The sequence below is a fragment of the Prionailurus viverrinus genome, chromosome B4, assembly GCF_022837055.1.
Source record: "Prionailurus viverrinus isolate Anna chromosome B4, UM_Priviv_1.0, whole genome shotgun sequence".
Taxonomy (NCBI): Eukaryota; Metazoa; Chordata; class Mammalia; order Carnivora; family Felidae; genus Prionailurus; species Prionailurus viverrinus.
Window position 1 is genome coordinate 50,692,064 of NC_062567.1, and position 27,013 is coordinate 50,719,076.

Genomic DNA, 27,013 nt, shown 5'->3' on the forward strand with positions numbered 1-27,013 from the left:
GGGGATGGATAAAATAGGTGAATGGGGATTAAAGAGTGCACTTGTTGTGATGAACACTGGCTGTTGTATGAAAGTGTTGAATCACTGTATTGTACACTTAAAACTAATACTGTATGTTAACTGGAATTTAAATGAAAACTTAAAAAAAATAAAGTGATTAACTCGGACTTGCAGACACATTATAAAATTTTATATTCATTACCACCTATTTATCTACTAATTCCTTATACATTTGTTAGTTTTATGCTGTATTAGTTACTTCCAACCATAAGAAAAAGAAAATTTTATTCAGATTACTGGTAGGCCATAATTTGAAATGCTTGTTATGTTATCTCTTATAATAAGGCCAGAGAAAAGAACGCTTCAGGGCTAATGAATTCATAACTCAAGAACATTGTAACAGACCTCGTTTTTTTTTTTTTTATTCTTTCCACTTTGCTACTGTCTACACTATTGGCTTCATCCTAAAGCTGATTCCACTTGGTTATCCAAAGATGGCTGCTGGCAGCAACATTGCTTCCTTCTGGAGGGTGAAGATTTTTTTTCCTAGAAGCACTGAGCAAAGTTCCCCTCAAGTCTCATTGAATCACAGTGCTTAGGACCTACCTACCCATCCTTGACCAAATTCCTGGCCTTAGAGATGGAATCACCATGATTAGTGTAGAGAGTCAATGACAACATCCATTGTGTATAGTTTGAAGAGAGTTAAGAACTGGGGCATGTCACTGGACATAGGCCTTGATATCAAAATGTTACAGTAGTCCCAAGGGCAACAATCAAGTCTGCCAACTGATCAACAGCCACAAGACCTGCTTGACGGGCATCTGAAAACCTGTTTAATCTTTTGGGCACATGTAGAGTGTGGTTAGTGACAGAGATACAACAGTAAGTTTAAATTACTGTTAGAAATATTGAAACCAGCAGGAAGACAATTTGAGGCTATGTATAGTTAGATCTCACTCTATATTAATTTCAGTCTTTAGTTTGCCATCAGAATCAGCATGTGAAAACATTCATTGCTTCTGTGTTTGTTTTAATCATGCTTTGCTTATTTTTTCCTATGGGATATTTTAATTAAGTTCTTGAATTATATTTCCACTGACAACTTCTTTTAAGATGAAATAAAACTAAAAGAGACTGAAATGATGGCTAAAGGGGAATTAACTGCCAGCTTCTCCCTAGATCCTTCCTCTTGATCCCCAGGGGAAAAAAATAACCACTTTTTAATCACACTTTTATTAATCTTGTAAGATCATAAGATCATAATCTTAGAAGATAATTTCTGAAGTCAGTTTGTCTTCTTTGCATAGACCTTTGTCTTAATGAATCTGTGCTGAATCTCAACAAATTGTTGGCCATTTGTATTCCTTCAATATGCTATTATTACTATACTAACAGCATATGGAAGCATTGACCAAACTAACAATTATGTCCACAAGGAAGAAAAATCTATGACATAAATGTTGACTGATGCATCATTATGACCAAATGACTTCTTTTCTTGCCTGATTTCCTCTTCACTCAGCAACACATTGTTGCTAAACATGAGGAGTAGGGTATCATTTTGAAATGCTTCTCATACAGAACCTCTATAATCTGGCTCAACATCTGCCTATTAAATATCTTGGTGAGTTACTGGGGTCTATTGACCCAAAGATAATCATATTTATTATCTGAATGTCTCATAACGTTATGAATATAATAAGATTATAACTGAAACCAGTTTCATAAACTGAAGTAATTAACCCAGACTTGTAGACAGATGCATTATAAAATTTTATTTTCATTACCACCTAAAAGGAAAATGAAGACAGATGCTTTCCTATTAGCAACAGAAGTCTCAACAAGAACCACCAGTTTTTCCTTCCAGGAGCAAATATTACATGAGATCTGGCTCAAGTATGAGAAATAAGGACAAAGAATAAATGGCATTTTTCTTGATGGAGAAACCGTGGGATCATCCCTAAAAATTCATTCTGGGAAGAGTCTAATTTGATTTTCAAAAACAAAACAAAACAAAAAAAAACCTAAAGGAAGGGCATATAATAATATGAATTCTTGGGTTGCCTGGGTGGCTCAGTCAGTTAAGCGTCTGACTTCAACTCAGGTCATGATCTCACAGTTTGTGAGTTTGAGCCCCGCGTTGGGCTCTGTGCTGGTAGCTCAGAGCCTGGAGCCTGCTTCAGATTCTGTGTCTCCCCCTCTCTCTGCGCCTCCCATGCTCATGCTGTATCTCTCTGTGTCCCTCAATAATAAATAAATGTTAATTTTTAAAAAAAATAATATGAATTCTTAGAGTATAGTGATGATGTTAATAAGTTCTTGATAAGGAGAGCCTAAATTGATGAAGATTAATTGCAGGAAGAGTTTATGGAACTAGTAGTATGTAACAAATTGACGAAGATATTTTATATCATCAAAGGTAAGTGACCATACATAGGAATAGTTACCCCCAGATACTGGTAGGCACTTTTGTGCTGTGATTAGTAGTGTAGGTGCAGACTGCCTGGGTTGAAATTCCTTCCTCTTCTGTCACTTACTATCTGTGTAATGTTGGACAAATTACTTGTGCGCTAGTTTCAAACTTTGAAAGTCATTCCCTTTATAATTTGTAGAGCTCTGAGTTGCCTTCTGGGAAATCCAGAAATGATATTACTCAATAATGTAATATTTTTAAGTTTTGATATTTTTAAGATTTTAACATTTTAAATATTCTGTGCATGCCAAATGGTTCACAGGTAAGCTTACCTCTTCTCTTAAAATCAGTTAGCAAGAAGCAGACCCTCAAGTACTCTGAGAGACAAGGGAGTTTCCAGTTCCCTACACTTTACTGGGAGAATGGGAAGCTGGGGAGCCTTGCAATCCAAGTTTCAAAGTGGAAACTTGGGTGGTGGAGCTATGGGAGTTCTAAGGGCTAAAGATTTTGAGGGAAGTGTCAAGAAACTGAACGTTTCTATGTTTGAGTGATAAGTATCTTTGCAACCAGTCCCTCTCCCTTCTCATGCTTCTCTTCTCTGGAGAGTTGATTTTTATTTTAATCCTATGTTGAGGAGAGGTATGGATGATAATGGTGACTCAGCTCAGGGTAGTCATTTTCAGAGTTGGCCAGAGGTAGGTGTTTTGAGACCTGCATTTTAAGAAACAACTTACTTCCCTTCTGGTAACCAGAGGTGGTGTGATTCATCACAGGATTCCTTCAGTTTCCTCTTTAGTCCTCCAATCGCTTTTAGTCCCCTGAACATCTGCCACTAGACTGCAGGCTTCTTGATGGCAGCTGCCAAATTTGTCTATCTCCATAGCCCTAGGATGTAGACGGTACAAAGTACCCAGTACATGTTCAGTTAATAACTGTTGAATAAATGAGGCAGAGATGGATGTTTCCCAGTGCCTCTGTATTTCCTTTTTGAATCACACCATTGATAAAATGTGTTTTGTCTTAAAATATTGAGGTATAGTTGAAATAGGGTACATTTGCACTGTAGAACAAAAAAAAATGCTTTCATACCTATTATTAAGTGGTTGTATAAGTTTGTGTGAGCTTGCCTAGGAATTTCATCACTGTTTATAGTGTTATTTCTCTAGAAAAATTCTATGTTCCAAAAAAAATGGTTTTAAAAGCATTTTGAAATTTGATCTATTTACAAGTTTGGAAACCTTGTTACATAATTTATGGTATCTTTGACTAGTTGTAGAAAATAGAATTTACTGTGTTTTAACAGTACATTTATGAAGTATTGGATGTTGTATTAAAACAGCTTGGGCCTATTAAGAGTATCCATTCACCCCTATGTTTAAATTTGGAGGACTACTACCAGGATATATCAAAAAAAAAAAAAGAATATTTTCTTAGTTGCTTAGACCCAATGTGGATTTTATACCCCGCAAGGGTATAAAAAGGAGTCTCCACCTTTTATTTTGTGAGGGCAAGAGTACTTGAAGAGATTCTCAAAAGAAGGAACTGAGAGAATATTGTGGACAGAGTAAAAGAAGACTACTACAGGAATAAATACATTATATTTTTTTCATGTCTCAGTCTTGGATGAATTTACAGGTGCAACTGATTCTCCTTAATGTTGCTTTCACTCTTCCCTCCCTGGCCATTCATACTGTAAGTATCTAGTTGGACAAAATCATTGCTGTGGCAGCCTTGGTCAAGTCTGTCTTCTCTCCACACCTTAATCTTCCTTAAGCACTGTGTGCTGTTCGATTACATCATTTTTCTTCTCAGACATCTTTCATCAGTCAATTACCAACTGATAGAATTAGAAAACTTTGTCCTTCATTCTTGGTCATCTGAAATCAGGCTTCATATTTCCTTTTCAACCTTATTTTCTGCTAATAAAAAGCAGAAACCTTCCATGCCTGAGAGACTAGCCTACTAATGGCATCCTGTATTTGTTTTTCTCATACTAACACCTGACCCTGTATGTTGACTCCATGCTTCTTCAAGCTTTACTGCTCTGTTTCTCACCTGCTCTGTGCCTGCTCTTCCACTTCGCCAGAATCTTCGGTCTAGTTGTTCAGTCGTCTTTCTTTTCCATCTGGCAGACCCTTCCCGTTTTCACTTTGTTGCCTTTTCGTGTAAAATTTCATGCTGAGTAACACTGAAAAGTACACAAACAACATATTGGAGCTGAGGTCTCTAACCTCAGCTGGACCTTCAGGATTGCCTGAGAATCTAGCCAGCTATTTCCTACTCCTTTTCCAAACGTTCTTTATTCTCTTCTATACTTCTAACCTCCACATTGCCTACATCGCTCTCTCTACGAGGGACTCATGACTAATCTTCAGAGTTAAATAAAAGCCAAAGTATAGGAACTCCAACCTCTCACCTGCAAATCTTTAGCCTTTTTTTCTCACTGTTACCATAGAAAATGTTAGTCACCCTCTACTTCCTTCTCTTGGACCTTGATCTCTTTATCATCTCTGTGTTTTTACTGCAGTTTAAACCCCTCACACTAGTGAGATTCCCCCGGTTCAATATTTATGCTAGCCAGCTCTTTAGAGCCTGTTTTCCCTCTGGATATGAACATATCTCTATCTTCTGTTTTACAGTAGTTTTCAGGAAAGAGTTTTCTACATTATTTCCATTTTCATATATTTTCTTTGCTTCATTTATTGTGGTGTGACTTACAACCTCAGCATGTCACTAAAATTGTTCTCTCCAGAGTTACCAGTGACCTTCCAAATACTAAACTAATGGATATTTTTTTAGAATTTATTAATCTTTCACACTCACTGGCCATACCTCTCCTCTTGACAAAAGCATTTATTTTATCCATTTGGCCCCATGCTCTTAATTTTCAGTTGTCCTTTCTCATTTTCCTTTGCCAGTTTCTCTTCTCCCTGACCTTTTCAAACTGGTATTGATTATGGCCCTGCCTTAAGTCTACCTTTCTTTCTCCTTATACACTGCCATGTAGGGTGTTACTGAAATGACCATATCTGTGTCATTGATACCCAGGTGTATATTTTCAGTTCAGATATCTCTCTTGATGTGCAACTTGAATCATTATGTGAATATCGCATATTTACTGAAGGATGAGTATCTTAGCATCCACATCAAAACTCATTCCTTCTCTTGTGATTCCTAATTTAAGGGAAGGTTCTTAGCTACCCATGTGTACAAGTCAGAAGCCTGAAAGTCAGCCTGACTCTTTCTTCCACACGTACTGATGATGTCACTACCCTGCAGGGGCTTCTCATTACTCTTAGTAGTTAATCAAAGCTCTTACATTTGGCTCATGTTCCTGTCATGATGTATTCCCTCAAACCTCTCCAGACACATCCTTTTCTTCTTCTTCTGTTTTTAAATTTAAGTATAATTGACATGTAACATTATATTAGTTGCAGGTGTCCAACATAGTGATTCGATATATATGTATATTACAAAATGATCACCACAATAAGTCGAGTTAACATCCATCACCATGCATCATTACAGATTTTTTTCTTGTGATGAAAACTTTCAAGATCTACTCTCTTAGCAACTCTTAAATATATATTATAGTATTATTAACTGTAGTCACTATGCTGTACACAGACAAATTCTTTTCAACCTGAAGCACTCTTACTTCACCTGAGTGTTATCACTGAAAGGTCATTCTTTCTCTTCCTCCAGTCCTTTTAACTCCTTTCCCCCCTCTAAAAAATACTCATACATTTACCTGAATCCTCTGCTTGTTCATTTCATACATGTACCAGATTATAGAAAAATATGTAGAATCACTTTCTTTTTTTTTTTTTTATTTTTTTTTAATGTTTATTTTTGAGAGAGACAAAGCATGAATGGGAGAGGGGCAGAGAGAGAGGGAGACACAGAATCAGAAGCAGGCTCCAGGCTCCGAGCTGTCAGCACAGAACCTGACACGGTGCTCAGACTCACGGACCGTGAGATCATGACCTGAGCTGAAGTCGGACACTCAACCGACTGAGCCACCCAGGTGCCCCCAAGATCACTTTCTTTTATCACTACTATTCATTCTCCTTGGCAATTTCACAATTTTCTGCTTATTAGTTATTCCAGAATCAGTTTGTGAAATACAGTTTTTACTTATGTCTCCAGTATTTCAGTCTAACAATTCTCAATATTTTTATTTAAATTAAAATGAGAATATGAAATTGTGCTAGAAGGTTAAATGTTTTAGGATGGCTTCCAGAAAATTCATTTATCTGTCTTGAGGAAATACCTTGGACGCTGTAATTTGTCTGTCTTTGTATTCTTTAAGACACAGAACTGGAGAGAGGAAATTTAATTCTCTGGAGGTTTAGAATATGCTACTTACAACTTCACTCATTTTTAAAATCATCGAATGTCTAAAAATTGTAAGATCCTAAACTAGGGTCTGGGGTTAAACTGGCAAAGGAAAACTAGCACTGCCTTTGTGCTAACGCTGGCAGCCTGAAAGAGGAAGACAAACCTTTATCAAGATCACACATCAAAAGTCGAATTGAACACTGTTACAAGTGTTTATGACAGAGATGTCCTAAAAATACATGTGAGAATTGGTCAGAGATGCAAGGTTTCTCTGAAGTTACAGCTTCCAAGGCTTTTCATTTGTTTGTTTTGTTTTTGATGCTCCCAGCATGAGGTCCAGGCACTCATGTGGTGAGCCCTTTGGGTGCTACTGTACCAGTCCAAGGTAAGATCTCCTGGTTGGACAGCAGCTGGAGCAAATTGGTAGCATAGATAACTGCCCGTTGCCCATGAGGTTGGAAAGAGTCTACTGATAGATAACACAGGGCAGATAAAATAGATGCCAATGAAGACTGACACAACCAGTCATGTCAGAATTCATATTTGGATGGTTTTGTTTTGGTTTGTTTTGGTTTTAGTTTTTATGGATATTTGAATCACAATGGAAAATTACATGGGGAAAAATATTTAATTGTATATGCAAATGGATCATCTTTAAAGTGTTTACCTTATGAAAATGGGAATAGGCGACAGAACTGAAGTGTTTATAGTGTAAAAGAATTAGTAACAATGTAATTACAGTTTCTCTTTGACAATGATCTTGAAACATATAACACAATTTAAGATTTTGTATTACTTTCTACCAATAATCTTATGTAAGTTATTCTTCTTTTAGTGTTTGTTTTTTTCTTGTGAAAAAAGAAACTGAACTGTGCTGGTTACTGAGGGAGCAGCTCTCATTCAAAAAAGATCTTCAATTAGAGTTCTTTAAAAAGGCAGAATACTGCCATCTGTTGTTCACTGAAATTGTTTCTAGGCTAAGCACACAGAAACCTCAAGAGTTCAAGTTTAATAGCAGTTCTTAAAATTTAATAAATAAAAGACCATCAAAATTCATCAGCTTTTATGAGTTCATACTTGAGAGAGTCTTAAATTTTCTATATTTATAAACTCATGCGCAATCAGAAAACCCAGTTTCTTTCACCAACAGAAATAATAATGCTTTTTATTTATATAACAGTTGGCACTTTACAGGGTACTTACCCACCTTCATTTGTGGGAGCAGTCACATGACTGGTTCTGTACCTGAGTTCCTCATAGAGCCACCAGCCGCCTCATCTTTTCTAATTAGAAGAAACTGAGAGAAGCAGCCCGATATGGGTGCTTAATAAATATGGTTTATTTCCTAAATGATAAAACAGTGTTCTGTGTTAATTGTTGTTTTTGAGGCTGTTTAGTGACTTTGCTAGTTTCTGGAAGACAGAAAACAGGGACCGCATGAACAACTTTCGGCTTATCTGCAGATAGATTATAGGGAGGTATGTAAGGACACAAGATGGTGTACTACATCCCATTTGGGGGTATGGAATGTTCCTTGAACATCTAAAGAGAAGGAAGTTAAGAACTCTGACAATTGCTGCATTTTGCTGCATCTCACCTCTCACATGCGGCCGGCCCACAGAGATGTTGGAACACAGTTTGATAAAGGGCCCTATATGTTTTCCTCCTACTGTACATACATATTATCTTAAGGAGAAAATCCAAATGTAAACTTCTAGTCCCTGCCAGAAAATTAAAATAAGCAAACATCTGCTTCCTTAGGATGGCATGTAGCCAAAGTTCAGCCTACAATGAGTTACTGCAAAATTTTCACATGATTTCATTTTTAAAAAATTTCCCAACCAACTTCAAGTCTAAAATTATAAATGGGTCCTATGAAAGTATAAACACATATGCAATTTTACTGGCTTTGAGGTCAGAACCAGTAATACACCAAAGACCATTTATCAATCCAGCTCACCTTCTAAGTGAATTTAGGGCCTTAAAGACCAAGATACTACTCCCTGGTACCACAGACAGCCTTCCAGAGAAAGATTTGGAGGGTTGGGGGTGGCAAACTGTGCTTTAAAGATGCAGGGGACTGCTCCCAAAAACCCATCAGGCATCTTTTCCCAGCATTGAGGACCAAAGTTGGGTAAGAAAAGTCCCAGTGACTCTTTCCTTTTATGTGTCATCTCTTACACTGTTTATTCCTCTCTTATCCCAGCTTGCTCTTCACCCTGAGAATGTTCTTCCCATGCTATGTTTGCCTCCCAGGGTGCCTCCCAGGATGACTAAATAGAAAGGAAGAAAAAAAAAAAACTTTCCAACAATGGAGCTAAGAGGCCTGCTCTTAGAATTCCTTTCACATACTGTGTTATAAATTATACCAGTGCAATCAGCCATATTAACTGAAACCAGGACTTTTGTACAATTACTTTCTGAGAGCCTAAAATCTCAGAACGATTTTCAATATACAGGAATAGGGAATACGATCTTTAGATTTACCTAGAATAAGAAGTGAAAGTATTCAGGTTTTCATTTTTGTTATTTTGTTTTTGTTGATAAAGAAATATCTCTATGCTGCCTTCATTTATGAAGGAACTGCTGTCCCAGTATATGTTGAAGACAAACATACATGCAGTACTTTACCACAATGTTTAGTGCAATAATAATGGTGGAGATATATAATATTTATCAAACATGTACAGTGGGCCAAGCAACTCTGCTGAGGTCTTTATGAGCATGATTTCATTTAATCATCAACAATACTATATAGTATCATATAATAATATTATTATTATCCCCTGTTTTGGATACAGGCAGTCTAGCTGTAGATCCTCTGTACCAATTCATAAAGGCCCATGTACCAATTCATAAAATAAAAATTTGGGGCACCTGGGTGCCTCAGTCGGTTAAGTGGCCAACTTTGGCTCAGGACATGATCTCGCGGTCCGTGAATTCGAGCCCTGTGTCAGGCTCTGTGCTGACAGCTCGGAGCCTGGAGCCTGCTTCTGTTTCTGTGTCTCCCTCTCTCTCTGCCCCTCCCCCATTCGCACTCTGTCTCTCTCTGCCTTTCAAAAAATGAATAAATGTTAAATTTTCTTTTTAATTTGATATAGATGAATGAGTAAAACTTCCTCTTTTATCTCAGTACTTTATCATTTTGCTTTCCAACTTCTCACGTATGCAAACTTCCAAATCACATACATGATGAAAATAGGCACCTGTTCCTTTTTGCCACCCCCATGTGCTGATTCATAAACCAAACTTTACTTTCTACACCTTGTTTCAGGAGTGGTAATGAACTAGCTATGACATAACTGTTAATAATAGTTCCTTTCACTGGAAGGCTTTCAAGTGAAAGGTGTTGTATTTAAAATGTGGGACTCTTGGGGCGCCTGGGTGGCGCAGTCGGTTAAGCGTCCGACTTCAGCCAGGTCACGATCTCACGGTCCGTGAGTTCGAGCCCCGCGTCGGGCTCTGGGCTGATGGCTCGGAGCCTGGAGCCTGCTTCCGATTCTGTGTCTCCCTCTCTCTCTGCCCCTCCCCTGTTCATGCTCTGTCTCTCTCTGTCCCAAAAATAAATAAACGTTGAAAAAAAAAATTTTTTAAATGTGGGACTCTTAACAGATACAATCAGGATCGTAGTTGGTCTGTTCATTTTAAAAACTTTAAAGCAGAGAATTATAAACATTTGACCTACATTTTCGATACCTCTAGTGATATATTTTAACTTAATACATCTAAATATGCAGGCTTTTACACATCTTTTGATGAAGAGCCAAGACTATTTGCTGTAAGCATGTGTCCACTGTATCGATTAGAGTTGCAAGTTGTCTTTCTTACATGTACCACACCTGTACCTCGTTGTATACACTGCCAGTTTCTGTTTATTTCACAGTGGAAATGACTTAGGCACTTACAAAAGCATTCTGAGTTCAAAATCTTCCAGGTATGTTATCACTTTCTTTTTGAACCCTTACAGTTGTACCTCCCCTGCTTAATTTAACAGAAATCAATATTAGGGCCTCACTTTTATGAAATGTATTTATGAAGTCTTTAAAGTTGTTCAACTTAGTTTTCAAAGGAACTCTTCCAGTTTTGACTCATGTATCACTGGTTTATGGATATTTTATTAGCATAGGTAATTTACAGTGACCGAATACAACTGGCCTCAACAGATGTGGGACTAAAGGAAACCGACATTTGGCAAATGTACAACTCCATTCTTGGGAGAAGCATGTGGAAATTCCAGAGAATAGCCTATTTGCTTGTGAGCACTCAGTGGACACTGGGCATTTTAACACAGAAAGGAAACAGCACCAGTAACTCAATAATAAGTTATAAGGTAGAGCTTAGGTAAGTTTAGCAATCAGTGAAACAAAGAATTTTCTGTCTACGTAATATCTTTTAAATTGTTTTAAAAAATTTTTTTTTAAATTTTTTTTTTCAACGTTTATTTATTTTTGGGACAGAGAGAGACAGAGCATGAACGGGGGAGGGGCAGAGAGAGAGGGAGACACAGAATCGGAAACAGGCTCCAGGCTCTGAGCCATCAGCCCAGAGCCCGATGCGGGGCTCGAACTCACGGACCGCGAGATCGTGACCTGGCTGAAGTCGGACGCTTAACCGACTGCGCCACCCAGGCGCCCCTTAAAATTTTTTTAAATACTTACCGATGCCAAGAAATAAGTTTTAAAATAATTTCCTTTTTTCTTCTTTGATGTATGTTTATGTGTATATGTGAAATCTTTAGATATATAGAATTGGAAGGGACCTTGGGAAAATCCAACCCAGTTCTCTGATTTCACAAGGGGGGAGCCTGTCTGGCCCCCAATGGATACAGTATTGCCTAGAGACAGCCTGTGTGGTTGGTTTTGGAAACCATCATAAATTAAACTATTAAAAAAGAGGATCTAATTTGAGGCATATAGCATCTCAACTAGGTTACTTAGATAACTGTCTTCAATTCTGGTTCTTTAGCATATGTAACCTGTCTTTGAGTTTCATGTAGAGTTATGAAGAGAGGCATTTATGCTGCTCCTAATTCTGTTTTTTTTTTCCAGTTAGAATAAATTAATCTCCAAAGCAAATGACTCATCAGATGATTCACTAATTCACTGAGTCAGAAGACTTGAGAGTTATTACATCTTCCACCTTGAAGTAGGGATGTGTGCAACCTATTTGATTAAATTATCAGTTTAATGTTTGCTTCAAAATGTGTAGGAAGAAAAGCTATAACTTGGGGCACCTGGGTGGCACAGTAGGTTAAGCGTCCGACTTCAGCCAGGTCACGATCTCGCGGTCCGTGAGTTGGAGCCCCGCGTCGGGCTCTGGGCTGATGGCTCAGAGCCTGGAGCCTGTTTCCGATTCTGTGTCTCCCTCTCTCTCTGCCCCTCCCCCGTTCATGCTCTGTCTCTCTCTGTCTCAAAAAATAAATGTTGAAAAAAAAATTTTTTTTTAAAAATAAAAAAATAAAAATAAAAAAAAAGAAAAGCTGTAACTTAGCTATATTGGTGCTGCCTCCAAAAGAATTCATCAAGTATTAGATGACTTACTGTCACCTGACTTTTGAAACCAGATAACCTCCCTGATCATTTTGAACAAGTAGTTTGCTGTTGACCTGAAGTTTCCCAGTCCTTTTCTGATTTTTATCTTGGGCATCTTCTCATTCTTTAAGTGAAAGAGTGTTTGTTGGCTTTTTTTTATTTACCTTGTTCCTGTAGCTATTTTCTAAAACTTCTTAGCAATTATTTCTTTTAGGAATTCCCCATTTCTAAATAATATGTTGACAGAACCCCAAACACAGTGCCACAGTAAATAATCTGACATGTTACTTTATTTTACATGCTATTAGTAATTTGGTCACGTGGATTTATCTAGAATTTTTAAAAAATTGCAACTTAGGGTAATTTAGAAACTTGAGTGCCCTTCCTAAAGTGCTCGTTTTTTTTTCTGATCCCTACACATATTGAAAGCTTTCCCTTTTCTTGTACTAATAGTGTAATTTCAAAGTTTTAACACAGCAATAGTAAGAGTGAAAACAAATTTCCTATAATTGAATTGATTGATACCTGCTTAGTCTAGGAGTTATGTTTAATGGTGTTTATGAGTATATTTGTTATTGTTTCTTTAACTTCTTATCTATAACTCCAGATTTTCCCCTGCCTTTGGTGTTCAATAAGTGAAGTAACTTGGAAACAACTAGATCATACTGTATAGCAAGACCATTTGTATATTCACAGCCTGGAGATGGTGAGATAGACTGGATGGAGATAAAGAGGGAAAGGATGATATTTTAAAAACTGGACACTTTGAATCAGCTATTTTTGCTTTAACCTATAAATATATATATTTAACATATGTATTTGTTATGTTATATGTTAACATTTTATTTTAACATATATATATATATATTTAAAATATATAAAACCACACTTTACTGTTCATCAGACTTAAATTCCCTAGTTTCTATTTAAAGGTAACAATCCAAATTTGGTTGTCATTTAAACGGTGTGTAGGGAATTGTACTTGCATCTTCTTAAATGTTAAGTGTAAATATTTCTGTTATAAGGAGAGCTTGCTAAGTAGAATGTTTTATATTGTTTGATCCTGTTTTTTTCTTTTAAGGAAAAGATTTGTTTGATTATCTCCACCATAAAACAACTCAACCGTGGTTTTATGCTCTAGTATATATAGTTCATTACTGCACTGAAAGATGATTTCATGCTGTTAGCTTAAGACTTTCCTTTAAAGTAGCTTTTATATAAACTTAACCTTTAGTATTTATTATCACTAAGGTTTCACCAGTGAAATGGAATATTTCTGAGTATGCCTAGAAATTTAGTTATGTTATTTTTAAAGTTGGATAGGGTATGGCAGTATCCTCTTTGTGAGTCACTCTTGTTTCATATTTTGTATCTTCCAATGAAAAAACTCTACCATTGACCGAAGCTTCTCTCTCCTAAAATTCCTTGTTACTTACTCCTTGGACTCGCCTGTGTCTTTATAATTTGCCTGCTGCTTATTGAAATAGTGATCTGTCTGCCTTTCAGTGAGTCACGTGTGGTAGTCTTGGAGATTTTGTGGCAAACAAATCTGATTGTTGGTTTTAGATTTTATGCCTCATTGAAGCCTTTAGTTATTTGAGCCAAAAAGTGGTGATAACGTCTGTGTGTGATGCAACTTTTGACTTTTATACAATTCTATTCTTTTTTTTTTTTTAATTTTTTTTTCAATGTTTTTATTTATTTTGGGGACAGAGAGAGACAGAGCATGAACGGGGGAGGGGCAGAGAGAGAGGGAGACACAGAATCGGAAACAGGCTCCAGACTCTGAGCCATCAGCCCAGAGCCTGACGCGGGGCTCGAACTCCCGGACCGCGAGATCGTGACCTGGCTGAAGTCGGACGCTTAACCAACTGCGCCACCCAGGCGCCCCGATATACAATTCTATTCTTGAATCAGAAAACCAGTAGAGCAAAGACCTGGTTTCATTCCAGTATTAAGTATATTTCATTAAAGTATACTTTTTTCCATAGTAAAAATGTTCACTTTGCTTTCATAGCTAATTCCAGTGTGGATAATTTACTACTTACTGGCATGAATATTGCTTTGTTTTTACTTGAAGACCTTTGCTTTTACAAAAGCTATGGCATAAATAGCATTGAAATACATATTGTGCTTATTTTCTAAATTCTTACGTAACACTAACAATGACAGGAGAATGAGTTTTCAGTACTGTTTCTATTTTAAAATTACTTTAAAAATGTTTAAGATTTGTTTTTTTCTGAGTACATAAATGCATTAAAAAAGAAAATATGTTATAATCATAAAATTAGAGAATTATAAAAAAAGACTTGTTCTCTCACCAATAATTCATTAAAAATTATAGTTCTAAATATCAATGAACATTTGTAAATTTTGTATGGTGAGAGCATTTTGAGAAAACCTCTTTAATTATTAATTATTAGCACATAAACTGTTAATTTCATTGTCAGAAAGTCTGAAAATTTTATGTCCTAAAAACAATTTGACTTAAATTTTCACTTTTTAAGGGGAACAATACAGTGACTTGTTATTTTAAGTTCATTAGAGAAACATGGATAGGAATAAATATTAGTTTTTCAGAAGGTCACAGTGAGTGAGTTTTTTAGAAGCATCATAATTAGAGATGCACTTGAAAAAAATGTGTTTCCAAAGGAAAATGTTAACTTAGTTCAGTGGCATTTCTTATGAACAGTTTTGAAGTTGGCAATGTAGGTACATATGTGAAGTATGCATAATTATGTATCCTAAAGATATTAACATTACACTTAAATTTGTACATTGGTTCATAACAGATATTTAGTCTTCCAAACAGAGAAAAGCTTGACACAGTGATTAAATAAAGCATTAGATAATTACAGATATATTTAGGAACATAAGGTAAAAAAAAACCAACATGTATTCTGGTGTACTGGGTTAGCACTTAAGCTGTAGAATCAGAGTACCTTTATTTGCAGCCTGTTGTTTCCATGTTTCAGCTATCTGACTATGATTTTGGCAAGTTATCTTAATAAAAATGGAGTTAATAAATGAAGTAACTACTTTGTAGACTTGTGCTGAATAAGTATCAGCTGCCACTATGATCATTATGGTTACTATTATTCCAAGGTAAAAGACATAACTATTCTATACTGTATCTTTACAGAAAAATTTAGCCTTTACTTACAGTTGTTACAAGGCTACATGTCTTCCTGTATGATGGGTGTTTTCATCATTTTTATATTTTTCTGATCATAAAAAATAATGCATATTCACTTTTTTGAGAACCTACCTTTCTCCACCAGTGAACAATATGAGTGTTTTTTCAAGTAACCATTTATAGATCTACCCAAATCTTAAAAAAAAAAAAAAAACTATATACCAGTGTATAATATAGTCAGAATACAACTTTGTATCATTTTCCCTGTAGATACCCATTTATGACTGCATTCTCTGGTTGTTATAAGAGTACTATTGTACTTTTTGTGTCTTTGTCCTCGTGTTTTTACGTATTTGTAGTTTTTCTTTAGATGTCTGTCAACATTGTTTTACTGGATAATAGGATATATGCACTTAAATGACACATTGATAGACTCAGCAAAATGCCCTTCCACAAATACTGGGTTATTTTGACTCACTGCTTATTTCCCCAAACTATTACTAATACTTGGTGCCTTCAATCCTTTATTATTTTGCCACGTTGATGAGTAAAAGTTTTCATTACCTTAATTTGCATTTTAAATATGTGGGAGACAAGGAGCTTTTTATGTATTTGATTGTTTACATTTTGTTTGAATTGTCTATTCAGTCCCTTTATCCAAATTTGTCTTTTATCGATTTTTTTTAGAAGCTCTTCATTTGGATATGTTTCTTCTTCTCTGTGGGGCAAATATTTTCTCAGTCTTCTTTACCTTTGCTTATGGTGTATTTTCTTACATAGAAGCTTATGTCTTTATTCCTACCTGTCATATATTTCATTGACAGGTTATGAAGTTATATAATTTTTTCTAACAATCCAAGATTATAACTTACTCCCCAGTATTTGCTTTTAATAAATTGCTTGTAATTTTATATGCTTAAATTTTTCATCTCTCTGGAGTTTATTTTTGAGTCTGTTGTAGATGATTAAACTTTTCTTCCAAATATATAGCCAAACTTGTAACATCCTCTTATTGAAAAACTCTAGAATTATCATTATTATTTTTACCATTATCCGTATTGAGCACTTAGAATTGCCAGCACAATATTGAGTGCTTTACATGTATTGCCCCATTTAATTCTTACAATTACCTTCTGAAGTTGGTGCTATTACTGTATCCACTTTACGGATGTAGAAATCACAGGATGGAATCTTAGTGACTTGACAGAGATCATGCAGCTAGATAGTGGTAAGGTTATGAGTCACGATTTGGATGTAAGTAGCCTAGTTCCAGAATCTGTTATGCAGTTATGTGGGTTTCCTGTGCCTCATATTGTGGCACTATTCCAGTATTAACGGTCTTTGATGCGCTGTCTTTAAGCTTCACCTGCTCTCTTGGCCTTGACTTTGCCCATCCTCTCCTTTGCTCTCATGCCTTCCTGCCTGCATTTGGGCCTGGCCAGCAGGTCCGGGAGCATTCCTGTCCTCCATTTTTTGTGCTCTTCCTTTCTTCAGCAAATACAGAATAATGACTCTCAGTGTTAGAGGTACTTTGCAAAATATGACAGATGTGCCGCAGAATACCAGAACTAAAATGACTATTCTTACCAACCACAAGAAGAGGGACAATGTGTGAATTTGATCACAAATGGAGTTGCTTTTTGTGCTTGTCTTTAACATTTCATTAAATAACTACCACATACCAGGCTAAACTATCACATTAAAATATTACTGAATTAAAAGTTACAGTACATTGGGGCACCTGGGTGGCTCAGTTGATTAAGCGTCAGAGTCTTGATCTCAGCTCAGGTCTTGATCTTGAGATTATGAAGTCAAGCCTTGTGTTGGGCTCTGCGCTGGCATGAAACCTACTTTAAAAAAAGGAGGAAGAGAAAAAAGTTTACAGTATATTAATGTTACTTTCAGAATGAAATTTCTAAATAAAGTGCAGTTAAATGTTGAGGTATTCATAAGGAGTGGCTGATAGGAAGTTTTTGTTTGTTTGTTTGTTTTTTCCCCCAGTTCTCTGAAACTTCTTGCCTTTGAAAAACTAGTTATCTTTTGGATTTCTTCAAATATGTCTCACCCCTCCCCAAGTTCTAACATTAAAAAACATGCATGAACACAAAAATGGCAAAAGACATGGCACATTTGGGTAAATTTGAAACAGAAATGTGACTTGAATATACTTTACTGCAACCTGAAAGAGTCAATCAGCCCATTTCTGAGAAAAAAGCCCAATTTTGTCTGTGCCTTCAGCCTCAGCTCTTCTCTCACTTGACTGTTCCTTTGGTGTCTCAGTCTTCAGGAACCAGTATTACTGTGGATATTGCCGTGATGGGTGAAGCTCATGGTCTCATTACCGACCTCCTGGCAGACCCTTCTCTGCCCCCCAACGTGTGCACATCCTTGAGGGCTGTGAGCAACCTGCTCAGCACCCAGCTCACCTTCCAGGCTATTCACAAGCCCCGCGTGAATCCTGTTATTTCCTTCAGTGAAAACTACACCTGTTCTGATTCTGAAGAAAGCTCTGAAAAAGACAAGCTGGCTATTCCCAAGGTAAGTATTAAGGACACGTTCCTGGAAAGGTTAAATTTTTTTTGTTTGTTTTCTGGGTCTGTTTGTTGTCACCCCACACCCATATGGAAGATTTATGTCAGTGACTCAGTGAAGACGTGTTGATCATGGTGATCAAAGTTAATAAAAATTTAAACATAAAGACTTGTGTCCTTAAACCTAATAGCTTTCTGCAAGTGAAAGCTTTACCTCGTTATGTTACCTTTATTATTATTATTATTATTATTATTATTATTATTATTATTTTGACTTTGAAGAAGATTTTACTCCTCTATGCCAGGCTCTGTTCTGTGGGCTAAAGATGTAGCAGTGAGGGGTGGGGGCAGGAAAAAGTCCCTGCTCCTAGTGTTTAAAATCTGGTGTCTTCTGAAACCCAAGGATGCTCTGCACATGATTTCTTTGTGTGATACCCTTCAGAGTATGCTCCTGGTTTTCCCAAACCCAAGAAGTTTTGAACTCAGAACAGTTTTGATTGATTCTGGATTATTTAAGGTAAAAGATGGCCTTAGTTATTTGTAGAATTCTTTCTTTTTACATGTAAGATCGGAGTTTTACAAACATAAGCTGTAGGAAATCAGATCCTACAGCCAGTTTAGACCTTGCATGAGAATGGGTCATAGTAAAGACTAAAAAAAAAAAAGTTTTAAGTCATCTCTGGCACATCCTGCAGTTGTCTGTTTGGTAAACAGGCTTCTGTCCTCTTTAGCTAGTGGTCAGTCAGTAACACCCTTGCTTTAGCTATTCTGAGTCTCTTGACTCAGGAATGTGTTTTTCACACAGCTTTCTCAATTAGGTATTTACATAATTTTTTGAACATCTGCTTCTCTGCAAAAAGTATGGCTAAGCATGATAAGACAGTAAAGGAATGAAGAAAGATTAACTGATTCCTTTCAGTCTCAAAAGAGACATGCAGTTAGGCATCAATCCTGATATGTAAAATGCTTGACCTCTTCTCTTACTATTGAATTACATTCTAAGATGAATATTCAGACCTTTAGGAAATATAGGAAGCTAGTATCAGAGTCATTCTTTTTTTTTAATGTTTATTTTTGAGAGAGGGACAGTGCAAGTGGGGGAGAGGCAGAGAGACAGGGGGAGAACACAGCATCTGAGGGAGGCTCCAGGCTCTGAGCTGTCAGCACAGAGCCCGATGCGGGGCTTGAACTCACGAACTGCAAGATCATGACCTGAGCCGAAATTGGATGCTCAACTTGACTGAGCCACCCAGGAGCCCCTGTCATCGTTTAGATGAAGACCCCAAAATGTTAATTTTGTAATATTCATTCCTTTATTGAATTCCTGACCACCTAGATCCAGATAGGTAATATTCAGCCAATAGATTTTAATAAATTTGCTTCCAATTTAAAACCCATTTCCTCCCATTATATTACATAGAAGTCAGTGATCAAAAATATGCTTGATAATAAAATCAACACTCCTTCTTCCTAGCGTCTGAGAAGGAGTTTGCCTCCTGGTTTGTTGAGACGTGTTTCATCAACTTGGACAACCACCACCTCAGCCACAGGCCTACCCACTTTGGAGCCTGCCCCAGTCCGGAGGGACCGTAGTGCCAGCATCAAACTGCATGAAGCATCTTCATCAAGGTTAGGCAATGCTCCTGTTGGTTTCATGTCTCTAGAGAAGTTATTTGCCAAAAGGAATGATAAATTGCAGAGGAAAGGTGGCCCAACTAGTTACAGTTGCCTGGAGGCCAGTGTCAAAAATGAAGATGGTATATGGTTTAAATGCAGAGCAGTACTATAGGGATTAATATTAGATAGTTAGGCTTAAGTTGTGTTGTGTGACCTTACATGTAAATGGGAACAGGGAGTTGAGTTAATGCCCGCCAGTATGACAGGATGGGAAGAGTTGAGCCCAGAGCAAAGGTAGGCTAGATTTTACAGAGACTGAGATTCATATTGAGATTCTTAAATCAAAGGTATACAACCTGATATTTGCAAATTGTTGTTAGATTTCCCCCAGCCCACCAGACCGGTTATCCTAGTATGATATGAAAGGCAAAAGATCAGATCAAAAAGTAGATCGTCATCCGGAAGGTATCTGGATATGTTCAAACATTTGGTGATTTAAAGTTTATTTAGACAAAGGACAAATTGGTGGCTAGCAGAGACAGGACATGGGGGGTGACGTGGGCCAAATAGGGAAAGGGGGTCAAAAGGTACAAACTTTGAGTTTTAAATAATTGTGATAGGGATATAATATACAGCATGGTGACTATAGTTAGTAATACCATATCACACATTTGAAAGTAGCTAAAAGAGTAAATCTTAAAAATCCTCCTCTCAAGAAAAAAAATTTTTTTACTGTGTGGTGATGGATGCTAACAAGACTTATTATGGTGATTATTTCACAATATATACAAATATCAAATCATTATACACCTGAAACTAATATGTTGACAATATCTCATTTGAGAAACAGAATAGACTTTATGTAGTATGTTAATTAAAATTTTACAAAGTGATTTAAAAGCCAGAATTACCAAAGCTAAAGAAAGATAGTGTTAAGATCTGGAAAGAATTTTGAAGAAAACTTCATGAAAGAGGTGCTTTTAGAGGGAGCTATTGTGTTTGTCCTTTTCTAGTTAGAATAAAAATAGCATACTTTGTATGAATTCAGTAATTTTGAGAACATTTCCCATACGATTTCAGGTTTTCGAAACATTTGCATCAGTTTTATTAATGATGAAATGACTAAAAAATAACCACATCTTTGTTGAACTCCATGAAGGTAATATTAAAAGTAATTTTCTCCTGATCTGGGCCTTGAATATCAATAAAGCACTATTTTGAGATTGGCAGAGAAATGGAAACCTTTAGAATTAGAAGTTTAATGACTAACTTTTCTTTCTTTGTCATTTAAAAATATGTTTAATTGGTTTCTCCCATATTAACATGGATAGTCTAATGAACCTATAGAATCCAAAGCAAACTCAAATGATTCTTTCACGTATCAGTGTAATTCTCCATTTTATTACCTGAACTTCTGTAAAACTTTAAATGCCACCACAGGAGAAGATTACCCAATCTGATTCATGAACATTTCCTAAAGTTTTAAATTACAGGTCTTTGGTGATATATTCCTCTGAAAATATTGACTATTGTCAGTGTCTCCAACAGCAAATATCGATAAGTGATACTGGGTCATAGTTAAATATTTGTTCCTTAAGAAAATGAATTTTGGGGGTGCCTGGGTGGTTCAGTTGGTTAAGCGTCTGACTTTGGCTTGGGTCACGATCTCACAGTTTTTGAGCTCAAGCCCCATGTTGGGCTCTATGCTGACAGCTCAGAGCCTGGAGCCTGCTTTGGATTGTGTGTCTCCCTCTCTCTGCCCCACCCCTGCTTGTGCTCTTTCTCTATCAAACATGAATAAACATTAAAAAAATTTTTTTGTAAAGAAAGAAAATGGATTTTGTTCTCAGTGTATATCTTTAGGGAAGCTATTTTACGGACCAATTTTGCCAGGATTTCTGTCATAGAATAGCTAATGCCCCATGATTTTTTTTCCATACAGTGACTTTGCCAGAAATCCATTTGTGCATTTTTGCATGATTCCTTTATTTCTGTAATTGTTTGTTACTTCTTGTCACATTTCATTTCTTATATTTCTTTTCTTCTTAGTTAAGTGAGATTAAGAACTGTAACTGAAATTATCATGAAGAGGGTTTCTTTTTTTTTTTTTTAATTTTTTTTTCAACGTTTATTTATTTTTGGGACAGAGAGAGACAGAGCATGAACGGGGGAGAGGCAGAGAGAGAGGGAGACACAGAATCGGAAACATGCTCCAGGCTCCGAGCCATCAGCCCAGAGCCTGACGCGGGGCTCGAACTCACGGAGCGCGAGATCGTGACCTGGCTGAAGTTGGACGCTCAACCGACTGTGCCACCCAGGCGCCCCATGAAGAGGGTTTCAAGAACTTTTATGAGCTGAACTCCCAGGGATCCTGTCATCCTACTTAATGAAATAAATACTCATAATCAAATATTTTCAACATAATTTAGGAAGAGTGTAAAATCTCATTCATTTTCTTTGTCCAAGAAAAAAAAATACTTAAAGCTGACTTGCCAGAGTATACTTTCCCCCTTAATTTTACTATTCCTTAATTTCACTATACTATTGAAAATCCTGATATAAATCTGAAAACAGTACAAATTTTCACCACAATGAGTAAATGAAATTCATTCTGAAGAGAATTTAAGGGAATAACCATATATTAGTGGCAATAGTACCATCATTAACTACAACTAGTTTTGGTGGACTCCTTTGTCATGGGTGAAAACAGTGAAAAGATAGCCATAGATCATCTTCAGCCCTGAATATAAACCAAAATTAAAAATTCACTTAGAAGACCTATTGATAAAACTACAGATCGATTTCAAAACTGATTTGAGTGTTAGCCCTTGTGGTTTCTTCCCTTTCAGCCTTTTTGTTTCTTCCTTTCCTATGTGCCTATTGAAGACTCTGAGGACTGTAGTTATCAGAAGAACAGAGGTGAGAAGTGGAAATTAGGAGCAACCCTCAGCTTACCTTACGTCCCCTTCAGTATTTAGCTAGGTGATTCACTCCTGGGTAGTTTTACCTACAGCCGGGTAGAAAGGACGCTGGACTGAGGATCAGAAAGACCTTGGCCCTACCACTCAGAGATGCGTGTCCTGAAGAGCAGTCCTTGTCTGAGCCTCAGCATCCTCTGCAAAGAATCCTTCAGAGAAGGGGGAACTGTGGCACAATTGTGAGATAAATCAGGTAGAAGAATACCAGATGCTTCAAAAACAAATAGGCTTGAGATAAGTCACAAAAGTCTGAAATAAATCACACCCTAGTGACTGAACTGACCCCTCCTTCGGTATATTAGGCAGAAAGGAAACTTGGTTTAAAAACAAACAACAACAACAAAAACTTAGGATCTGGTAAGACTTTTTGAACCTTGGATGGTGTTGTTATGGGTAGAACTAAGATTATAAAATTTACTTTTGTGGAAGGGGATTGAGATCTTCCACAGCAGACATGTACAAACTTTTCCTGTAGTCAGCTTGAGGTGACCAAGTAAAGGTTTCCCCAAGCTACTTTCCTCTTCCAAACCCAAATTATTATGTACATATTTATGTGATTGAAACAGCAATCATGAAGGTGTGAGGGTCAGTCCAAAGCTGAAAGCTATTGTGAGGCTCACAGAAGGCAATGTATTTGAAAGTGCCAGTAAATTATAATGCACATATATACATACACATATACGTATATCTACATATACATAAACATATAGCTTTATTGTTGATATCTGTTTTAATAAATGTTATATTAAGGACTGTATAGCTAGAATTTTAATTTGTCTTCAAGTTCATTTATTAACTTAATTATTAAAGGTACTCTATTATACTTTATAAAACTTTGCAGAATTAGCATATTTTCCATGTTTTCATTAAAAAGTAGACAGCTTTTGAGCTAGCTTTCATAATAGAAAACTTTTTGTGATAATAACAAATATACAAATATAATAAAATGCAGTTAATGTTAAGGTCTTTTCTTTTAAAAGTCTACATAGAAAAGTAATAACCATTCATTGTGTTATGTACTAAGAAATTAAAACTCCTAGGCCAATATACATTGCATAAAAATTCTTCATAGTGATCTTATTGGTCATTCAGTCAAGCAAAAGAAGTTAAAGAACAGCGCTGTAAAGAAATAGTGTAGTTATCTATCTCAGATTCTAAGTTTTCTTTGATTTCATTGTTTCAGAATTTTAGGCATTCTGAAATGCCTAGAATGAGATTTCAAGAAGAATATGAAACAAATATTATTTTGTGTGCTTTTCTTAATTGATAATCACTGGAGTTCATTCTATAGTTCATTCACTCTATAACATGTCTTTGTTATAATTTGTTTTGTAAACTGCTATTAGAATTAGGAGAAAAGATGAAGTTTTTAAATACCTAAGTCAGTAAGTGAAGAAAAATGTGAAAAGGAAAATAAGAAATGAAGAAGTAACGTAAGTGTCAGAGTGTTAAATGGAATTCAATATACAGATTTTTTTAAATTGTTTTTAATGTTTATTTATATCTGAAGAAGAGAGAGACAGACCATGAGTGGGGAGGGGCAGAGAGAGGGAGACACAGAATCCAAAGCAGGCTCCAGGCTACGAGCTGTCAGCACAGAGCCCGAGATGGAGCTCGAACTCACAAACCGTGAGATCATGACCTGAGCCAAAGTCGGATGCCCAGCCGACTGAGCCACCCAGGTGCCCTGTAAGTTATGGATTTTATTCATTGCTAATGTTACTAATAATCAGAGAATATAGGCAGTAGTAAAACACATGCTTAGCATTCTTCCCTTCAAGAAGTATGAAACTATTAGTGCAGCCCCCTAAAAAAGTCCTTTTGTTCCACATTAGCACATGGGTCTATTTTGTATTTAACATGCAGAATTCTAAGTAATTCATGCATAATGTTGCTTGTACAGAGGAAGCCATTTTGCTTATGGGACACCTCTAAATTATGTGTTATTAATTATACATCTTACACGACCAATCTCCACCATTCATGACTCCATGCCTCCATCAATTTCAGGTTTATTTACAATAAGCCACACAGACCAGGTACATCCTGCTTACACTGCCAGAAAGGAGGCTGCCTGTCCAAGATTGGCAGAATGTCAAATTGTCCAGTTATACTCATGCAAATTATAGATCTGACCTAGTACCAAATTTACAAATGTTTAAAAGCGCAAAGGTATTAGCAAAACATGACCAGGTGTTTTTCCCATGGAGCATTCCAAGATTGCCAACATAGCTTCCTAAATTTTTTTTCTCTCTCAAATTACAATATATTCTGTTTCAGATTTAACTTAAGGTTTTGAGCACTGCATTCAAATAAATTTTGCTTTAGAACACCTCCAAAATTCATATCCCATTAATTACATGGGTGTGTAATATTCTCCTCCCCAACCTTCCATAGATCCATTAATTCCAGATTTATTTATAGTTATAATCTAGGCAAACCAAGGATAGCTTGATAAAAGCATCCCTAGATGAAGACTTACTGTCCATTACCTTTCTCCTACTAAACAGCATCACTGTGTTTATCAAAATATCCATCATAAACGTGTTTACAAGGGGATTTGGCTCAGCATCCCTTTCTTTCCAGGGTGTCACCAATAAAATAAATTGTAGGCTAAATGCTTGTTGCTAAACTCTTCTTCACAAAAAAAATGCTTGTGCAAAGAATACTATCTTTGAATAATTTTATAATCACTTAATTTTCGAATTCAGATATACCAAGAATAGATGAGGCACCTGCCATTCATAACTAATGTAAATTACGAACTTTGTTAAAAGCTTTGTCAAATTTGGGGCACCTGAGTGGCTCAGTGTGTTAAGCATCCAACTTGGCTCAGGTCATGATCTTGTGGTTTCTGAGTTCGAGCTCTGCATTGGTCTCTCTGCTCTCATTGGAGAGCCCACTTCAGATCCTCTATCTCCCTCTCTCTCTGCCCATCCCCAGCTCACACATGCTCTCTTGCTCTTTCTCTCTCTCAAAAATAAACATTAAAAAAACAACTTTGTCAAGTTTTTAGAAAATCTGTGAGGAACATGATTATAATAGTACACTAAGAAGGTGTCTGGTTCCTACTAACTGGATAAATAGGAAAATTATCTTTCCTCTTTTATTAACCCAGTATGTTTGATGAGTAACTGCTGTATCCCTGAAGCAGAAATTGAGCTCAGATAACTTATTTTTTTTATTTGGAAGTAATGTAGTCATGTTGCTGAAGCTGGACCATGACTCAGATTGGCAAGCTGAATATGGAAATGCTGATTGTGTTCTGGCAAGATCTATCCCAATAATTGATTAATAATTTCTTCATTTTTCTTTATGCTCTGTCTTTATAGTGCTGTTTGTCCTGATTCTTGGAATAACCCAGTGATGATGACCCTCACCAAAAGCAGATCCTTCACTTCGTCCTATGCTGTTTCTGCAGCTAACCATGTAAACTCAAAAAAGCCAAATCGACCAGGTTAGTAGCTTTTTAGGAGAAGAGTTCCTCCTTAGTGAGTGTGTAGTCATGGGGTAAACTAAGCCTTAAGTGTTGAAATAAGATTCTGAGAATTCATACTAGGATATGTTTGGTTTGACTATTCTAAAAAGGAAGAGCCTCAATAACCAATTAATTTCTTAAATTTCTACAGATGCTTTCAATTTCTGCTAGGTATCCTATCTTGAACTTATTGGATGAATAGGAAATAAGTATCATCATTGAGGATAATCTGTGGAAGCATCATCTTGTAATATAAAAGCTAATGATGTACATGCCAATTTCAATTTTATTTTTAGTGTTAAAATTAGTTTTCAGGAGTATGGTAGTTATAGGAGTTAAGAAATGCTTCATTTGCTATACATATTATAATTCTTTCAAATAAATTCTTTTGTTTTTTAATTTTTTTATAGTTTGTTTTAGAGAGAGAGAGAGAATGAGCAGGGGAGGGCACAGAGGGAGACACAGAATCCAAAGTAGGCTCCAGGCCCTGAGCTGTCAGCACAGAGCCCAGCACAGGGCTCAAACCCACAAATTGTGAGATCATGACCTGAGCCAAAACCAGATGCTTAACTGAGCCACCCAGGCGCCCCTCAAATAAATTCTTTATGTCACTCATCCCCTCATATATAAAGGGGTGTATGAAAGGAAGAGGTAATTAAATTTGGAGAAAATACAGTTCAGAACCTTTCAGAGCCCTTTGGAAAAGCCCACAAATTAGCAACGAAAAAACCCAATAGCACAATGGGCAGGAAGTTTTCCTTACCTTTCAAGACTGGTACAAAATGAAATTTGATGTGATTTCTCCCATCTGGTATCTCGAATATAACTCTTGCATGGGGTTTTCCATGTTGGACTCAATGTACACTGTATACTTCTAAGCATCAGCTTCTCCCTTCCCTTGAGCTTCCTTTATTCAAGAAATATTTGTGAAGCAATCACAGTCTCAGACCCTAAACTAGTTTGGGGAATATGGCAGTGATTAAGC

The 27,013-nt window shown here is 36.5% G+C and overlaps 1 protein-coding gene across 2 annotated transcripts in view; it reads left to right on the forward strand.

Annotated features, from left to right (window-relative positions):
* Positions 1 to 27,013, forward strand: part of PDE3A (phosphodiesterase 3A) — a 311,245-nt gene that overhangs the window by 228,285 nt on the left and 55,947 nt on the right. For both annotated transcript variants that reach the window (XM_047866450.1, XM_047866451.1), the window contains exons 3-5: positions 17,705 to 17,962; positions 19,430 to 19,584; positions 25,883 to 26,007. In XM_047866450.1, coding sequence (XP_047722406.1) covers positions 17,705 to 17,962; positions 19,430 to 19,584; positions 25,883 to 26,007 — 538 coding nt within the window. The remainder of the gene's footprint in view (positions 1 to 17,704; positions 17,963 to 19,429; positions 19,585 to 25,882; positions 26,008 to 27,013) is intronic.